This window comes from Podarcis erhardii, assembly GCF_964252035.2.
Source record: "Podarcis erhardii genome assembly, chromosome: 14".
In the NCBI taxonomy this organism is placed as follows: Eukaryota; Metazoa; Chordata; class Lepidosauria; order Squamata; family Lacertidae; genus Podarcis; species Podarcis erhardii.
This window is the reverse complement of record NC_138503.1, coordinates 50,230,209-50,249,439: the sequence shown is the minus strand read 5'-3', so window position 1 is coordinate 50,249,439 and position 19,231 is coordinate 50,230,209. Positions and strand designations below refer to the sequence as shown.

The 19,231-nt window shown below is 47.5% G+C and overlaps 1 protein-coding gene across 2 annotated transcripts in view; it reads left to right on the top strand.

Annotated features, from left to right (window-relative positions):
* The first annotated feature begins 493 nt into the window (after positions 1–493).
* The window catches only part of MICALL2 (MICAL like 2), a 52,991-nt gene continuing 34,253 nt past the window's right edge, over positions 494–19,231 (top strand). Inside the window, exons 1-2 of one of the 2 annotated variants that reach the window (XM_081839680.1) lie at positions 494–1,258; positions 15,128–15,176. In XM_081839680.1, the coding sequence (XP_081695806.1) occupies positions 1,116–1,258; positions 15,128–15,176 (192 nt within the window). In that variant the 5' untranslated portion in view covers positions 494–1,115. The remainder of the gene's footprint in view (positions 1,259–15,127; positions 15,177–19,231) is intronic. The other variant, XM_081839681.1, reaches the window with a different exon arrangement.

Genomic DNA, 19,231 nt, shown 5'->3' with positions numbered 1-19,231 from the left:
ATGGTCAGGGGTCCCTTTACCTTTAAGAAGCAGGAAGCCAAAAGTAGGAATAAATGGACAGCTCCCCCCAGCCGAGCCCTGTGTTAAAAAAAAATAATCATAAATGATCTAGATCGTTTTCCTGTTGGACAACAGGATCGGGCTGGACGTCCTATAGGACTCTAGGAGCTTACTTCTAAAAAAGTGCTATCAGGATCCGACCGCTCGCCCCACCATTGGGAATCCTTTGCAGGGACCAGATCCTCTCAACTGCGCGAAGCGCGCCTTACTCCATTGTAAGCATGCATAGGATCAGGCCAGGGGACCCCACTGGACCACTCCCGAGCGCACCGGAGAGTAAGCACGCAGAAGATCGCCGCTGGAGGCCCGACAGCAGCCAGGAAGGGCAGAGCGGAGAGGTCCGGGAGGCGGAGTTCGGCTGGTCTCGTCCCGCTCCCCGCCCTCCTGCGCTCCAGGCTCGGCCATTGGCTCCCCGGTTCCCCCCGCCGCCGAAGTTTTCCTTTCCCTCCCCGCCTCCTCTTTCCCACAGATCCGGAGGCTGGAGTTTCTCCGGCTTTCCCGGCGGAGCCTCCCCGACGCGATCGCTCCTTACGGGGCTCCCTCCGCTCGGCCGCTCCTACGGGCGCCTCTGGGGTACTTTTTGGAGAGGTCGCGCGTCTTGGCGCACGTCGGAAGCGCCGCGGCCGCTTTCCGTTCCACCGATCGGGAGCGGGGTTGGATTTGCGCCGGCGCTGCTCTTCCCGGGCGCCGGATTTGGGGAGGGTCTCTGGCACAGAGTGCCCGCCCCGCGCCCCACAACAATTTGGCACATTTTGCAACGCGCGACGTGGCTGGCCACCAGACGTTGTCCCGCTGCTAGACACGTGTGCCTGGGATTTCAGACAGTTTTGCCTGCAGCTTTCCTCGCCTCGCCTCCTGCTATGGAAAAAGGAGGGCGCGGGGCGACTTGGGGGGCTGGATAGGGGCGGGGAGAGCTTTAGACGGCGGCGCGCTTCGGAAGACCGCCGGCGTCTCCAATCCTGCGCGGAGCAGCCCAGAAGCCAAGGCGAGGGGCGCTGAACCGCTCTCTCCTCCTTCTCCATCGCTTCCTCGTATTTTCATCGCCCCCCTCCAAGATGGCAGCTATCCAAGCCCTCCAGCAGTGGTGCAAGCAACAGTGCCAGGGATACCGGGACGTCAGCATCACCAACATGACCACTTCTTTCCGGGACGGTTTGGCCTTCTGTGCCATCCTTCATCGGCACAGGCCGGATCTCATGTGAGTTCTACAGAGAGAGAGAGAGAGAGAGAGAGAGAGAGAGCTGGGGAATGGGCTGCCTTAGGGGTCTCACCCCCTTGCAATTAAGGACTTGGTGTGTGTGTGTGCAAAGAACCCTAGCAAAGCGCTGGGGGTGATGAGGGCAGGATGGCAAGTTTCTGGCAGGTAGAGCTTTCAGAGGGAGGTCTGCTGGAATAGCTAAGTGGCACCTCCATTTTCAGATGCAGTCTACCAGAGACTTAAGCCAGCGTGGTGCAGTGGTTAGAGTGTTGGACAAAGGCCTGGGAGTGGCCAGGGTTCCCTTGGCCATAAATCACAGAATCATAGAGTTGGAAGGGACCCTGAGGGACATCTAGTCTAACCCACTGCAATGCAGGAATACTCAGCTGTCCTATACAGGGATCAAACCTGTGACCTTGGCATTATCAATACCATTCTCTGACTGAGCTATATGTTGGAACAGGCACTTATTCTCAACCTGGTCTGCTTCACGGGGTTGTTGTGAGGATTAAATGAGGAGGCAGGATATTTAAAGCAAATAATAATAATAATAATAATAATAATAATAATAATAATATAGATGGTGTCAGTGGAGGCAACTTCTTCGTGTCTCCAAAAGGCAGGATCAGCTGGGGTTTGTGGTCCAAAGTTGTTCTTACGCAAGATGAAATGTCAAAGTGCTCTGATCAGAAAATATGATGCGGGGATATATCTCTTTAGGTAAAGGGTAAAGGGACCCCTGACCATTAGGTCCAGTCGTGGCCGACTCTGGGGTTGCGGCGCTCATCTCGCTTTATTGGCCAAGGGAGCTGGTGTACAGCTTCCGGGTCATGTGGCCAGCATGACTAAGCCGCTTCTGGTGAACCAGAGCAGCGCAGAGAAACGCCATTTACCTTCCTGCCAGAGCGGTACCTATTTATCTACTGGCACTTGACGTGCTTTCGAACTGCTAGGTTGGCAGGAGCAGGGACCGAGCAACGGGAGCTCACCCCATCACGGGGATTCAAACCGCTGACCTTCTGATCGGCAAGTCCTAGGCTCTGTGGTTTAACCCACAGCGCCACCCGCGTCCCATATCTCTCTTTAAGTAGTAGTAATTGCTGATGTTGGGGACCACAACGCCCATCACCCCCTGGCCATTTGCCATGCTGGCTGGGGCTGATGGGAGTTGGAGCCCAACAACTAATGGAGGGCAGCAGTTTGCAGGAGGCTGCTTTGGTCCATAGAGTTTCACATTCATTAACCTGTAAACATCCAGGTCGATCCAATAAGCTTCCTTATCAATCTGCCTTTGCTCTGAAATCATGTTCCAATGTCCACCTTTGTTTGTGCCTTCCCTTTTCAAGCAAAGTGGGTGGTGCTTAGTGAGAGAAGCTTTCTTCCTCTGTTATGGGATGCCCTCCCCTGAGGCTCACCTGGCAGCATCACGGCTTTCTTTTAGGTGCCAAGTAAAAAAAACCACCACCTTTTTGTTTGCTCAGCCTTTGAAAAAGTTCTTTTGCACTTTTAAAATGTAGTTGCCTTCTCCTCCCCCCTCAGTTTCGTCTTGTGTTCTTAAAAACAGACAAACAAACAAACAAACAAACAAACCTGTAACCTGCCCTGGATTCAAGCCGGATGAAGGATGGTTTTAAAAACATGCTCATTAATTTTGTCCTGACAATCCGTACAACAACCCTGTGTGGTAGGGGTGGTATTAGTGCTGGCTGAAGCCCGCAGGGTGGCATGCCAAACTCCCCCGAGGGAATTCAGGACAGAGGTGAGATCTGAACAAGTTTTTTCACCTAAAAACAAAAGTGATACTACAGAGATGTCAGGGCTAAGTTAGTGGCCATTATCACATTTTGCAGTAGGGAACCTCACAATTTACCTATGTGCTATGTGGATAAATTATTTTTGTCTGTCCTGAACCTTCCAATGTTCAGCTTCTCTGAATTTTCTCTAGTATTCTGAGAGAGGGAGCAAAACTTTTATCTATCCACTTTCTTCATGCCATGCATAATTTTTATAAACTTGTACCTTATCCCCTCTAACTTGCCTTTTCCGTAAACAAAAAACTCCCAAATGCTGGTGCCTTTCCTTGTAAGGTTGTTGATCCATCCCCTCAATCATCTGCATTGCCCTTTCCTGAACTTTCTCCAACTCTTCCATCTCCTTTTTGGGTTGAGGTGACCAGAACCCTACACGGTATTCCAAATGCAGTTGCACCTGAGATTTGCATCACGGTGTTACGATACCAGCATTTTTCTTTTCAGCTCTTTTCCCTAATGATCCCTAGTGTGGAATATCAATAATTTTGGTTGCCCTTTTCTGAACCTCTACAATCCCCTGGGTGGCTCAGTTGGTAGAGCATGAGGCCCTTAATCTCTGGGTCATGGGTTCAAGCCGAATGCCGGGCAAAATATTATTGCATTTCAGGGGGTTGGACTAGATGACCCTCATGGCCCCTTCTAGCTGATGGTCCAATCAGCTGATTGGCGGTCACAGCAAGCCCTGGTGAGATCAGCTGCAGTAGGGAGTGCCTGAGTGGGGGCTGTGCAGCACAACTTGCCCCTCCCATTTCAGCAAGCTCACCCCCCCCCCCCCGTTTTGCCCTAGATTCACACTACGGCTGCATGCATTCCCCCAAAGCTAATAAGTTCACTGTTCGTCTCCCGAAGCTTCAAAATTAATTCAGATTGGCAGTTGCTGCCCACAAAAAGCAGGATGGAATTCTAAATAATAAATAACAAAATTCAGCCCCTCCTCCTCCATTTCTTCCAAGTAAGTCCATTGCAGGAGCAAAAGGATTAAGAAGCAAGAAAAGGAACTGCCTTCTCTTGGGAGTTAAGAAAACGAAGAGGTTTTCCACAGGCCTGTCGGGGGTCCACTATATCACCCTCCACTCCCGCAAAACCCGGGCCAGACAAAGGAATCGCTCACCATCAAACTTCGCCCACCGGATGACGCCATCCCTGTTGAAACCCCAAACACACATGATGAATGAACTCAGAGGTTATGCATGACTGTCTGAGCCACTGTGGCATAATGTGCCGCCCTTGTCCCACTTCCTTCCATATGACTGACTCTGACGAAGAAACTAGTGGGAAATGAGAAAGGAGACAGCTGAGTGGTCAAGCTACATCGCTGCTTCTACCCAGCTCTCTCCTCTCTGTCTTCAGCACCAACAGGTCAAAGAATCGTAGAAATGTTGAGTTGGAAGTGTAATAAACAAAAATCTGCCCTTATTCCCTTATGGGGAATGCAAGACCCCTTATAGAGTCATAGAATCATAGAATCAGAGTCCTTTGTAGGTTCTCCATCAGTCGGAGAAAAGAACAGAGGCCAACCAGAGAATATTGAGAAGCAAAGCAGCTAGTAAGCCTGATCTTTATTCAAGCTGTTGTAACAGGGTGCTCCCCTCACACGCAGGAGAAGGGCGACTCAGAACCCAGGTGTGCCTGCCCTTACATAGATATTTTAAATTGCCCACCCTGGAGCTCAAGACCACCCCTCCACACATCAAACATACATCCCAGAAGGGGTGTAACCCAAGACCACCCCCCACAAACATCATACCTACAGAAAAGGCGGTCTACAACAGAAATTTGAATGCTGTTGTTTTTCCTATCTGCCAGGTTATCTGATAATGCTTTATCTGACTGCCTTTCCTGGTAGTCTGGCCATTCCTTTGAGATGGTGACCACCCAATTCCTGAGACAATGGGAAGGTTCCCTTACCCCCTCCCTCCTTGCAGAGAAAACATTTGGTCAGTTTGGGAGTCAAAATGGTTTCGGGGGGGGGGTGTCTTCCTGTGCTGCTCCAGACATGTGGTCCACATATCTATGTATGCGCTTGGTTGGTACATTTATGAACATTTATTATATATATAAGACCTTAAATTTTTTATTTCAGAAGGGACCCCCAAAAGTCATCTATTCCAACCCCCTGCAATGCAGGAATCTCAGCTAAAGCATCCAGGACAGATGGCCACCCAACGTCTGCTTAAAAACCAAGGGAGGGTTCTTCCGTAGTCAGACATCTCTCACTGTTAGATCCGCAGATGGATTCAATAAGTTTTGCTCTGTTCTTAAGACCCCATCTGATTCTGGACCTTTGCAATGGAGCCTTCCTGGAAAAAAGCCAGGATTCTTGTCCCATATCCTTTCTCTTGATTGCATCTGTGTTTAAACAGCGTTTATTTCTCAGCAAACAGATGCTAAACTTACCCCTTGGAATGTGGAGGCTAAAGCAAATAGTTTAGATGGAAAGCCTGTCCGTCTATTATTGTTTTGACTTGCTTTGCTAACAGGTCTGACACATGTTTGGCTGTTTATACATCATCCACATCCTTCTCAGGAAAAGCAGGCGAGAGGGTGGGGGGGGTGGAGGAGTGAAACAGAATCTGCTCGCCCAAGGGCTAGCCCCTGCCTTGGTATTTTTACAATTTGTTAATCACCTTCTAAACCACTGTCCCAAGGTGATTTGCACATAAGATAATTAAAAACTGTTAAAAAACACACAACACGATTAAAATCCCAGTGAAGCATAGTGGAAAAGACCCCTTTATCTATCTGTCGGATCAAAAATGTCTTTAGCTGTTTCTGGAAAGTGCCTGTTGAATCTTGACAGGAATACTCTAGCCAAGTAATTGTCTTCCATGAACGCAGTCTTAACAGTGAGTCTGTAATTGACTGTGGAGACCAATTCTGGACCCAGACGTCCTGCCACAGTGGGGACATTGGTTTCTGGGTGGGAGTTGATCACAGTGAGGGTTTGCCAAGCATGCCTTCCTCTTAGCACTTTTCTCCCTTGCGTCCTGAGTTTGAGCATCTTCAAAGCCCACGACACCTTTGGTAAAGGCTGTTCTCCAATTGGAGCGCTTGCAGACAAGTGTTTCCCTGTTGTCAGTGTTTAGACTACATTTTTAAAGATTTGCATTGAGAGAGTCTTTAACCCTCTTTTGTTGACCAGCAGCATTACGCTTTCCATTTTAAAGTTCGGAATAGAGTAGTTGCTTTGGAAGACGATAATCAGGCATCCAAACAACATGACCGGTCAAACGAAGTTGATGTTGAAGAATCATCGCTTTGACACTGGTGATCTTTGCTTCTTCTAGTACACTGGCATTAGTTCGCCTGTCTTCCCAAGTGATGTGTAAACTTTTTTGGAGACAATGGAATCTTTCAAGGAGTTGGAGATGGCATTTATAAGTGGTCCGTGTTTCACAAGCATGGTACCTGAGGGCCCCATGTGGCTTCTCGCCTGTTCAATACAACCAGCAGAAGCTGAGTCAATTCTGCCCACTGGCTGGATATGCATAATGGATATAGAGGAAAAGATTTTATTTTTTCTGTGGGAAGGAGACGTTTGGGTGAAGTTGAGCAGGATTTTGATGCACACATATCTCTGGTGTTAATAGGGAGTGGGCTTTGGTGGGGCGGCTTCTGTGACCCTCTCTATGCTGTTTCCTAAGTTGCGGTAAAAGATCATTTGCCAGCTTGCTGCTCCCCCAAAAAGCATCTTTTGTGCTGTTACCTCCCCAAAGCCCCAACAAGCACGGGGGGGGGGGGGGGTTGTCGTCCAGAGCACCAGGAGGGGCACCACGTTGGTGAAGGTACCAGGTTGCTTTGTAAACAAGCATTTTGGTTTCCCTGTGAATGTCCCAGTCTTCATACACTCTGCACTTCAATCTGGAGAAAGCTTTACTTGCAGAGCTCAGGTGATGCTGAATTTTGGCATGAATGTCGGCCCTTGTGGAAAGATAATTCCCCAGGCAGGAGAAGTGATCGACACTTTCCAATGTTACACCATTGTGTTGGATTTGTGACACTGCAGAGGGGTTGTTTTGTGCTTGTTGGTGCAGCACTTTGGTTTTTTGGATGTTGAGCAAGAGGCCAAGATTTCCATAAGCTTCTGCGAAGGTATTTAGGATGGTTTGGAGGTCATCCTCTGAGTGTGCGCACACTACATTGTCATCAGCATACTGAAGGTCTGTGACGGAAGTCATTGTAATCTCATTCTTTGCTTTCAGCCTATTCAGCTTAAAGAGCTTTCCATCTATTCAATATATGATTTCTACTCCGGTGGGGAGTTTCCATTTGACAAAGTGTAGGATCATGGCGATGAAAATAATAAATAGAGTTGGGGGGATAACACAACCCTGTTTAACACCTGATGCCACTGTGAATGGTTCACTGAGAGCCATGGTTATCTGCGATTGCTGCTGTCATATTAGCATGGACGAGCTGAAGTCATTGCCTCCAATGTTTGACATGCGCACACCGCAAATCTACCTTAAGAGCGGAGTGCTGGGAGCAATTCACATACTTTTTCCTGATAATCTTTACAGTGACCCTGTGAGGTAGACCAGTATGATTATTCCCATGTAGCGAGGGAACTCCAATTCCCAGATTTCCTTTTTTTTAAAAAAACAATATTTATTAAAGTTTTAAATGTTACAAAAGGAAAAAGAGATAATTCCAAGTTAAACAAAAACTTAACAACACATCACAATAAAGAAAGAGGAGAATAGGATTTTTTTTTATAAAAAACAGAAAAACAGAAACAATTAAAAAACACAACGAACCTTCCCATAACTTATCTTTCATTTACTTGTTTCCTTGACCTCCTCATACCTCTCTTTTTTTGTATTCTAGTTTGGTTAGCTATTTCAGCAAATCCTTTCCAACTTTCCCAATTTTTATCCTATAATTTATCTTAATATAATGTAACTTTACCTTTCCTTGTTTCATCCATTAACAATCTATTTTTACTTAATCCTTTATAATATTTCCGCTAAAGCCACATAACTTCATTCCAGCCTCCTTCTAACATTCCTTAATTTTACAATGTTTCTGTAAATAAACTTTAAATTTCTTCCAATCTTCTTCCACCGACTCTTCTCCCTGGTCTCGGATTCTGCCAATTCCCATATTTCCTTGGGAAGAGGGATTGGTTGTTGAACCACTCTGGGAACTGCTACTTCTTCTTTCTCCTTTGGCTATCACTCGTAGCCAAATAAGATTGACTGCAGCTGTGCGAGGGCAATAGAGGGGTCTCCCAGCGACTCTCAGCACCCTATAAAACCGCAGCTCCCAGGATTCTTTGAGGAGCTGAACTGGAAGCTGACCTGAAGCTGATTTGTGAGCGGAGGAAGGAAAAATCTCTTGTGCTGAGGATCCAGAAGTAAGTCTTCACCGAAACTGTAGAAAAGGCAAAGAACTCAGTACTTTCCTGTCTCTGTCCTGGGTCAGCTGCGCCCGAGCCAGGAGAGGCGGCTGAGCTCCTCTGTATCTCCATATCTTCATAACCTTCATTGGGGGTTTTTAATAAGAGGTTGGATGGCCATCTGTCCTATAAGATCGAGTTGAGATTCCTGCATTGCCGGGGGTTGGACTAGATGACCTTTGGGGTCCCCTCCCCAGTTCTATGATTCTATGAAACCACAGCTCTTTAAAGTGGCATCACAGCCCTTTATTTATGGGGCCAAGTGGCCTTTGTTTCTTCATTATTTACCCTCCTTTTTCCCTTTTCATGTATCTTTTCCTGCTTCCTGCCAGCCCCTCCCACCTCCCTCAGGCATTTCCTTGAACTCTTCTCTTCCTGGCCAGGGAATCAACTTTCCTTTCAAACTGTGGCAGGGGGAATCCTTTTTTCACTGCCCTGGTGTTGTTCTGAGGATACGGGATTCCCCTCCCTTCTCCCTGCTTTCCCTTCATTTCCACTCCAGTTTCATTACTAATTGCCTCTGTTAATCTAGCCAGTTCAGTATACTCTAACAGTTTGTCTTGCCATTCCTTTTTTGTTGGCACAAATTCCTTTTTCCAGCTTTTAGCATTTAGGATCCTTGCCGCTCCTGTGGCGTAGAAGAATATTTTCTGATCTTCTCTTGCTATACCTGTGTCGGTTATCGCTGGTGGAAAAGCTTTTGTATTTTTCATAAAGTTATATTTAAACATTTTTTTAAGCTCGTCGTATACTTTATTCCATGGAAAAGACCCTGATGTTGGGAAAGATGGAGGGCACAAGGAGAAGGGGACGACAGAGGATGAGATGGTGGGACAGTGTTCTCGAAGCTACCAGCATGAGTCTGACCAAAGTGCGGGAGGCAGTGGAAGACAGGAGTGCCTGGCATGCTCTGGTCCAGGGGGTCACAAAGAGTCGGACATGACTAAACGACTAAACGACTAAACAACAACAATACTATATTCCAGAAGCTTTTTATTTTTTCACAGGTCCACCAAACATGTATAAGTGTCCCCTCTGTTTTACCACACCTCCAGCACAGATTTGTTTTTGTCTTATACATTTTAGCTATTTTGGTAGGTGTTAAGGACCATCTATAAAACATCTTGATTAGATTTCCACTCCAGTTTCATCACTGCACCAGACAGGTCTGTTTGAACTCCTGTGCCTTTAATAGTTGTGTAGCAGTTGGAGGGGGGAATTTTATTCAGTGCTGCTTCTCCCCTTGCCTACAACGAGACAAGTTGCACTTGAAAAAAATGTCCTTTTTTAAGCAGCTGTGAAATGATAGAGGAGACCGCATGCCCTCGAGGAAATTGCTTGGCTTCTACTGAGTGGGGTTTTCTTGCACGGTAGGCAGAAATCAACAGGTCAAGCCTTTCCCAGGATGTTGATATGGTGATGCTGGAAACTTGCCACAGGCATGTGGGGGTCAGTGACTCAGGGTCAGCCTCAGACCCCTTGTCCTTCCTTACCCTGAGCTGAGATGCGAGATGGGGCAGGATCCTTCAGGGGAGCGGAGGACAACCAAGCAACTGTTTCCAGCTTCCCTTCATCTGCGTTCTTTGCATGTACAGGAAAGGATAAACTCACATTCCAGCAAAGGGCAGTTCAGAAAACTGGAGAGTAACAGTAGCAATGTGCAAACGTCAAGTAAGATGGACTAGTGAATTCAGTTTGCGCTCTATGTGGGGCTACCTTTGAAGGTGACCTGGAAACTACAACTACAGTGGTGCCTCGCAAGACAAAATTAATCCGTTCCGTGAGGCTCTTCGTCTAGCGGTTTTTTCGTCTTGCGAAGCAAGCCCATTGACAGCTTAGCGGATTAGCGCTATTAGCGGTTTAGCGGCTTTTAGCGATCAGCTGTTAAGCGGCTTATCAGCGGATCAGCTGATAAGCGGCTTAGGGCTTGGGAAAAGGGGGGGGGAAGGGGGGAAAAACCCGCAGGAACTCGCAAGACATTTTCGTCTTGCGAAGCAAGCCCATAGGGAAATTCGTTTTGCGAAGCGCCTCCAAAACGGAAAACCCTTTCGTCTAGCGGGTTTTCCGTCTTGCGAGGCGTTCGTCTTGCGGGGCACCACTGTAATCCAGAATGCGGCAGCTAGACTCGTGGCTGGGAGCAGCCGCCGAGACCATATAACACCGGTTTTGAAAGACATACACTGGCTCCCAGTACATTTCTGAGCACAATTCAAAGTGTTGGTGCTGACCTCTAACCCCTAAACAGCTTCAGTCCAGTATACCTGAAGGAGTGTCTCCACCCCCATTGTTCTGCCCGGACACTGAGGTCCAGCGCTGAGGGCCTTCTGGCGGTTCCCTCACTGCGAGAAGCCAAGTTACAGGGAACCACGCAGAGGGCCTTCTCGGTGGTGGCGCCTGCCCTGGGGAACACCCTCCCGTCAAGGAAATACCGTATTTTTCCTTCTATAACACGCAGATTTTTTCTCCTAAAAAGGAAGGGGAAATGTCTGTGCGTGTTATTGAGCGAATGTGTGGTCCCTGGAGCCAAATGGCGCGAGGGGAGGCAAAAAAAATCAGGCAAAAATCAAATCGCGCGTCTCGGAGAAGGGAAACCTGAAAAGAGGAAGCGGCTGCTTTCCTGCATTCTGCCTCAGGGTCTTACTGCCCACCCACCTCTGTTTCCTTGCTGTGTTTGCTCAAACGGAACAAAGAGCAGGGAAAGCCCCTCCCCTCCAGGCAAGCAGAGGGGAAAGCAGAGTGTCGTCTCTGTGCTCCGTGCTGCTGAAAACATGCAGGAGGGAGGGAGGGAGGGAGGGAGAGAGAGAGAGAGAGAGAAAGAGAGAGAGAGCTGGCTGGCTGGCTTGGGTGGGTAGGTGAGGGAAAACTTTTGCCTTCCTTTCCTCCCTCCCGTTATACCCCTCTCCTGCATTCTTAGCCAGCTGCTTCTCTGCACACCCCTCTCGTGCTCCTTGTCCGTTCTGTGTTTTTCCTTCCCTCCCCACTTAAAAAAGCATGGATCTACATGGATCCTCAGGATCTTTGCATTGGGTCACCCCAAATTCACCATCAGATCACATAGCATGTCCATGGCTACAGCCTGCCCCCCAAAAATCACGCACCCACTGTTGCCTGGGGCTGCAGTGGTGCAAAAACGTGGTTAAAAAGCATGGATCTACATGGATCCTCAGGATCTTTGCATTGGGTCACCCCAAATTCACCATCAGATCCCATAGCATGTCCATGGCTACAGCCTGCCCCCCCAAAATCACGCACCCACTGTTGCCTGGGGCTGCAATGGTGCAAAAACGTGGTTACAAAGAATGGATCCACAGGGATTCTCAGGATTTTTGCACTGGGTCACCCCAAATTCACCATCAGATCACATGTCTGTGGCCACAGCATGAAGCACAAAAATGATACATCCACTGTTTCATTCAGAATGTTTTTCCCCTTGTTTTCCTCCTCTAAAAACGATGTGCGTGTTATGGTCAGGTGCGTGTTATAGAGCGAAAAATACGGTAAGCAACTGTCTGACTTTTAGAAGACACCTGAAGGCAGCCCTGTTTAGGGAAGCTTTTAATGTTTAATAGACTATTGTCTTTTAATATTCTGTTGAAAGCCACCCAGAGTGGCTGGGGAAACCCAGCCAAATGGGTGGGGTATGAATAAATGAATAATCATCATCATCATCATCATCATCATCATCATCATCATCATCATCATACTAGGATTGCTACTTGCTTGCCATTATGGTTTCATTTACTATATTTGTAGGATAGGCTGTGACAGAGCAAATGGACTGAGGGTAGTCAGTGAACTTTGTGGCTGAGTGAGGTTTTGAAGCAGGATTCAATCCTCTAACCCAGGCTTCTTCAACCTCAGCCCTCCAGATGTTTTTGGCCTAAAACTCCCATGATCCCTAGCTAGCAGGACCAGTGGTCAGGGATGATGGGAATTGTAGTCTCAAAACACCTGGAGGGCTGAGGTTGAGGAAGCCTGCTCTAACCATTGCACAGCCGGTCAAACTATTGGAAAGGTCTTCCTGATTTTTGATTCTTCCGGTCATTTTAGCCATTTCAGCATAGTCCATCAGCTTCATCCGCCATTCTTCTCTGGTCGGGACTTTATCTTCTTTCCATCTCTTCCACCTCTCCTTTTATCGCCCGACTGCGCCTGGACACGCAAGCCAGCAGGGGATTTTCCTCCCATGCCCAACCTCTGTGTTTGCGTGCCGAACTATGCACCTGCCAGGTGGGCCTTAAGGTTAATGCCCAGGTGGAAACGAAAGAGAAAGCGAGGGCGCTGCCTCCAAATTGCAGCAGGATTATAAGCTTAAACCTCTGGTGGTGATGATTTCCTTTCAAGTCTTGAGCCGGAGTAGGAAAGAGCAAAGATCAGCGTGGGTTTTTGGCTGCTTTGCGGCGTCTGCGTTGCCCAACCAGCTATGCCTTCGGAGGAAATGTGTTCTCAAGCTGATTTTTGATGACTCATTGGTGCTGAGTCATGCTTCCCTAAAACCGCCGTGGAAAATGCCTGCTAGCTCTCTGTGCCCAGTTCTTCCCAGTACAGTGGCACCTTGGTTCTCAAACCTAATCCGTTCTGGAAGTCTGTTCCAAAACCAAAGCGTTCCAAAACCAAGACACGCTTTCCCAAAGAAAGTAATGCAAAACGGATTAATCCATTCCAGACTTTTAAAAACAACCCCTAATTTAACATGAATTTTACTATCTAACAAGACCACTGATCCATAAAATGAAAGTAATAAACCATATGGTACCTCTGGTTACGAACTTAATTCATTCTGGAGGTCCATTCTTAACCTGAAACTGTTCTTAACTAGAGGCATGTGTTCACTAATGGGGCCTCTTGCTGTGTTGCGCCGGCGGCACACGATTTCCATTCTCATCCTGGGGCAAAGTTCTCAACTCGAGGTAACTCTTCCAGGTTAGCGGAGTTTGTAACCTGAGGCGTTTGTAACTCGAGGTTCCACACAATCAGTCAATCAATCAATCAATCAATCAATCAATCAATCAATCAATCAGTAGCTGAAGTGGGTTCCACACAGTCACAAAAACAAAACAAAAAAGAGGCGCAAAAACTCAAAATAAGTAGCAAAAACAGACAGACCTCAGCTTAATACAGTGGTACCTCGTGTTAAGAACTTAATTCGTTCTGGAGGTCCGTTCTTAACCTGAAACTGTTCTTAACCTGAAGCACCACTTTAGCTAATGGGGCCTCCTGCTGCTGCCGCGCCGCCGGAGCACGATTTCTGTTCTCATCCTGAAGCAAAGTTCTTAACCTGAGGTACTATTTCTGCGTTAGCGGAGTCTGTAACCTGAAGCGTATGTAACCTGAAGCGTATGTAACCCAAGGTACCACTGTACTCAAAATGGAAGTGTAACCCTCAAAACAGAACATGTTCGGCTTCTGAAAAAAGTTCGCAAACCAGAACACTTGCTTCCGGGTTTGCAGTGTTTGGGTTCCAACTTGTATGAGTGCCAAGGCATTTGAGAACCATTGTATCCCTGTACAGAGTCTCTCACCCACTCGGTGGACAATTAGTTGCTTGTGGCTTGGTCTGAGATCAGGGGGGAGTGCAACCAGCATTTCCCAGGCTTAAGGGAGTTGTAGTTCAAGTTCTCTGGAGATGCCTGGAGTTGTGGATGGCTGCTATAGGATTTGGGGGTGGCTGCACCGGTTCATGTTCCTCAGCAAGTTTGGAAGGCGCTTTTAATAAACGTATCTACCTGCTTCTCTGTGCTGTTGGTTTAACCGCAGAGCCTAGGACTTGCTGATCAGAAGGCCGGCGGTTCGAATCCCCGCAACGGGGTGAGCTCCCATTGCTCGGTCCCTGCTCCTGCCAACCTAGCAGTTCGAAAGCATGTCAAAGTGCAAGTAGATAAATAGGTACCACTCCGGCGGGAAGGTAAACGGCGTTTCCGTGCGCTGCTCTGGTTCACCACAAGCGAATTAGTCATGCTGGCCACATGACCCGGAAGCTGTACGCTGGCTCCCTTGGCCAGTAAAGCGATATGAGCGCCGCAACCCCAGAGTCGGTCACAACTGGACCTAATGGTCAGGGGTCCCTTTATCTTTACCTTTACCTGCTTCCTTCGCCACATTAACAGCATACATTTAAAACAGCACCATGCCATTTTAAACAGGCATGGCTTCCCCCCTGCAAAGAACTCTGGGAGCTGTAGTTTGTTAAGGGTGCTGGGAATTCTTAGGAGGCCCCCATTCTATACCCTCCAGTGCATCAAAAGGGAAAAACCAGGACACCATATTCTGGGATGTTGTCCCTTTTTTCCTTTCTTGCGAGGGCATGACAGCCATTTTGGGTGCTGTGATCTCCTGTGATTTCACGCTGCAATCTCTCTCTGAAAAAGCGCTTTTCAGGCATGGCGCCTCAAAATGCCCAAGATCACAGCCCCGGGGAAAATGCTGAGGAAATTGTGCGAGATCACGGCGCCCCAAATGGTGAGCGGAACTGGCGAGCTGAGGGTTCGATCCTGCCGGGTGCTGCTTTGCCTGCAACAATCCCTGCAGGGAACACATTTGAAACTCAGATCCATGCACCCGGCAGGATCTCATGCTCCACTCTCCAGCTGAATAAAGTTCTCGGTGCCCGGTCTCGCTCGTTTGGCTTAAACCTCCCTTCTCTTTGACCTTCTTTTCCAGAAACTTCGATGCTCTGAGCAAAGAAAATATCTACGAAAACAACCAGTTGGTAAGATTTTCCAGTTCTGCTTCCGGCTGTGACGTCATGTTTTCTATGCCCTCAGGGTGCCTCTCTGCCCCTCCTCTCTGCCCCATGCTTTGGCCCTGGATAGATTAGATCAAAAGAAACGGACCATAAATTTAGACAGCTTGCCAAGAAGCTTAACCCTTCTTCCATTCTGCCTGCATCTGGCAGCCTTTGGGTCAATTCAAACACTACTCCATCTGTACCTGTTTAATCGACGTTTGCCACTTTGTACAAAATACTTGGCAGTGTGCCCTGAATTGAACCAAAGGCTGCCGCTCGTTTGCCCTGCTGCCAGAGAAGAAAACCAGGAATTTGTTTGAGCCGTGGGCTAGTATAGAAAGTATCCTTTACTGTTTAGGACAAAGAGCGCCGCCCTTTTCTGTCTGAGCTCTGAAAAACCAGTTCTGCAAGATTTCCAATGTGGTCAACTGCAGCGAGGGAAAAGCTGGACACGAAGGGGTGTCTATTGGCCAATGCCTGTGCTGTCACCAACACTCATACACACCCAGATCCTCAAGGCGGTTTTGCAAGTTTATAATTTGTTTGAGGGGGAGAGGTGAAGGATCGAAGAATAAGCGTATCCACATGGATTTAGGGAAATGTGTCTCTGTGAGGCAAGTGGCGAGGCCAGACTAGGACCTGTGAGACCAGGGTTCAAATCCCCACATGGCCGTGAAGCTTCCTGAGTGTCCTTGGGGTTCAGTCACTGCCTTTCAGCCTAACCTACCTCACAGGGATGTTTTGGGATTAAATGAGGTGGAGAACCATGCCTGCTTTCTTGAGCTCCTTGAAGAGAAAGGTGGGGTAGAAATGCAACAAACAAACAAATAAATAAATACTACACACACACACACACGTTTTTCTGAGGACTGTGGAACAGCATAGATGGCCCTCCTTCCTGTTTTATCTTCACAGCAACCCTGTGAGGTAAAACAAAACAAATTCCTTCCAGTAGCACCTTAAAGACCAACTAAGTCAGTTCTTGGTATGAGCTTTCGTGTGCATGCACACTTCTTCAGATACGGACTGTGAGGTAAGTTAGCCATAGACTTGCCCAGTAGGCTTTGAAGACAGAGGTCCTTTGGCTGGGTCTGGACGATATGGGGGGCAACTCCCATCTCTTGCGGGGGCGCAGTTAGTGCCAGCACCGTCCGTTAAGAGTTTGGGTGTAATCTTCGACACCTCCCTTTCCATGGAGGCGCAGATTGCAGCTATAACAAAGGCGGCATTTTTTCATCTCCGCCAAGCTAAGCAGTTGGCTCCTTACCTCTCTCGCCCTGACCTAGCCACTGTGATCCACGCGACGGTCACCTCCAGACTGGATTATTGTAACTCGCTCTATGTGGGGCTGCTCTTGAGACTGACCCAGAAACTCCAGCAGGTGCAGAATGCCGCGGCGAGACTCCTTACGGGGTCCTCGCCGCAGGATCACATTCACCCAGTGCTTTACCAACTGCACTGGCTTCCGGTGGAGTACAGGATCAGGTTTAAGGTGCTGGTTTTAACCAGCCCTATACAGCCTAGAACCCTCGTACCTACGGGACTGCCTCTCCTGGTATGTCCCACGGAGACCTTACGGTCTTCAAACAAAAACATCTTGAAGATACCAGGCCACAGAGAGGTTAGGCTGGCCTCAGCCAGAGCCAGGGCTTTTTTGACTGTGGCCCCGATCTGGTGGAACGCTCTGTCACAAGAGAATAGGGCCTTGCGGGACTTGACATCTTTCTGCAGGGCCTGCAAGACAGAGCTGTTCCACCAGGCCTTTGGCCAAGGCACAGCCTGACCCCCTTCTTTGGTAATCCTCACAGAACTCTAGCCCAATGGTTGCCATTAATTTGATTTGAACTGATTTTATAATGAATGGATTTTAGAATGCTGTATTACTTTAATGTTGTTAGCCGCTCTGAGCCCGGCTTCGGCTGGGAAGGGCGGGATATAAATAAAATATTATTATTATTATTATTATTATTATTATTATTATTATTATTATTATAGGCTTCATGACTGAATGGAGAGGGTAGGATTTCGACCTCGGTCAACCCGGTCTCAAACCTTTATTGACATACAAACAAAATTCTGAAAGGTTCAGTGCAACAGAATCACTCAGCAAAATCTGCCTCTAACGATTAAAATACTGTCGTGCAACATTTGTGAATCCTCACTGCGTGTTGCAAAAACATGGCTACTGTCTGCAAGATCACAGAATAGAATAGAATCATAGAGTTGGAAGAGACCACAAGGGCCATCGAGTCCAACCCCCTGCCAAGCAGGAAACACCATCAGAGCACTCCTGACATATGGTTGCCAAGCCTCTGCTTAAAGACCTCCAAAGAAGGAGACTCCACCACACTCCTTGGCAGCAAATTCCACTGTCGAACGGCTCTTACTGTCAGGAAGTTCTTCCTAATGTTTAGGTGGAATCTTCTTTCTTGTAGTTTGGAGCCATTGCTCCGTGTCCGCTTCTCTGGAGCAGCAGAAAACAACCTTTCTCCCTCCTCTATGTGACATCCTTTTATATATTTGAACATGGCTATCATATCACTCCAGTCTCCAATCTGACCCTGCTATCCTTGCACCTCGCTGGCTTCTATATTTTATTTTTTTGCAACCTCTCCCTAGACTCTGCCTTCCCATTTGGAAACTGGACCGTGCCCTGCTCATTCGCTTGTGTTTACCGAAAATTGCATTTCTGGATCTCTGCATGCGTGGTGGTGGGGGAAGGGAGCTGTTGTCTTGCACAGATGTTTCCCAACCGAGGCACAGCATTCAGACCACCCATCCGGCTCTGTGCTGGCTCCAGAAATCTGAATGTGGGCTGGCTGGATGAATGAATGAATGAATGAATGCATTCAGAATGGAATGTGCCTTGTGAAGAAGATGGGTTGCAGATTTTGCGGCTTCTCCAAGGAGAGCTTCCTTGGCTTCGGCCCAGAATTCGTTCCACTGCTGCTCAGCATGAACCTCGGAAGCCTCATCCTCAGCCTGCCCCTGCCAGAGAATATTTCCATGAGGACTAGTGACTTGACCCTCCACTGAGCGCTGGGATGATGCCGCAAAGAGACCACTCTGACATCCCTTTGCCTCTGGGCTTGTTTTGCCTCTGATTCCTGAGCCCCGAAACCAGGCTTTAATTCAGCCAAGCATGGGGGTGCTTCATTCCCTTGTGGGGCCTCATGCTTGGGCTGGGGTGGGCCAGAGTGGGAATAGGCAGAAAAGCATCTATACAAACAGACCCCTAGATTCCTCCTGGCAAGGAAAATACATTATCATACTTCACAGCAGGGTGGATTTGATTTAACTCAAATCGATTTAAATCATGATTTAAATCACTAGTCAGTAAGACTTCATATAATTTTTTTTTTTTAACAGAAAGACTCATTCTTGCTGGTATTATCTTAATATTCACAACCAGATGAAGGTTTCATTTTTGAAATAATAAATTTTCAGAGTAGTTTTTACAGTTATATCAAAAATTCCTGATTTGGTTATACTGTACTATTAGAAATACATAGACAGATAATTATGAAATTATTTACAGGTAGGTAGCCGTGTTGGTCTGCCGTAGTCGAAACAAAATAAAAAAAATCCTTCTAGTAGTACCTTAGAGACCAACTAAGTTTGTTATTGGTATGAGCTTTCGTGTGCATGCACACTTCTTCAGGCTTGTTTGCCTCGATTGACTACCATCTCCAATTTTGTTCATACGATATTGATTTATTTTATTAGTTGTATCTCTACTATATGTTCTCTATTCAAGAACTGTGAAATAATATAGGTGATATACAGTGGTATCTCGGGTTACATACGCTTCAGGTTACACACTCCGCTAACCCAGAAATAGTGCTTCAGGTTAAGAACTTTGCTTCAGGGTAAGAACAGAAATCGTGCTCCGGCGGCGCAGCAGCAGGCCCCATTAGCTGAAGTGGTGCTTCAGGTTAAGAACAGTTTCAGGTTAAGAACGGACCTCCGGAACGAATTAAGTACTTAACCCGAGCTACCACTTTATATATGTTGTTAGAACATGATTAGCCACACGT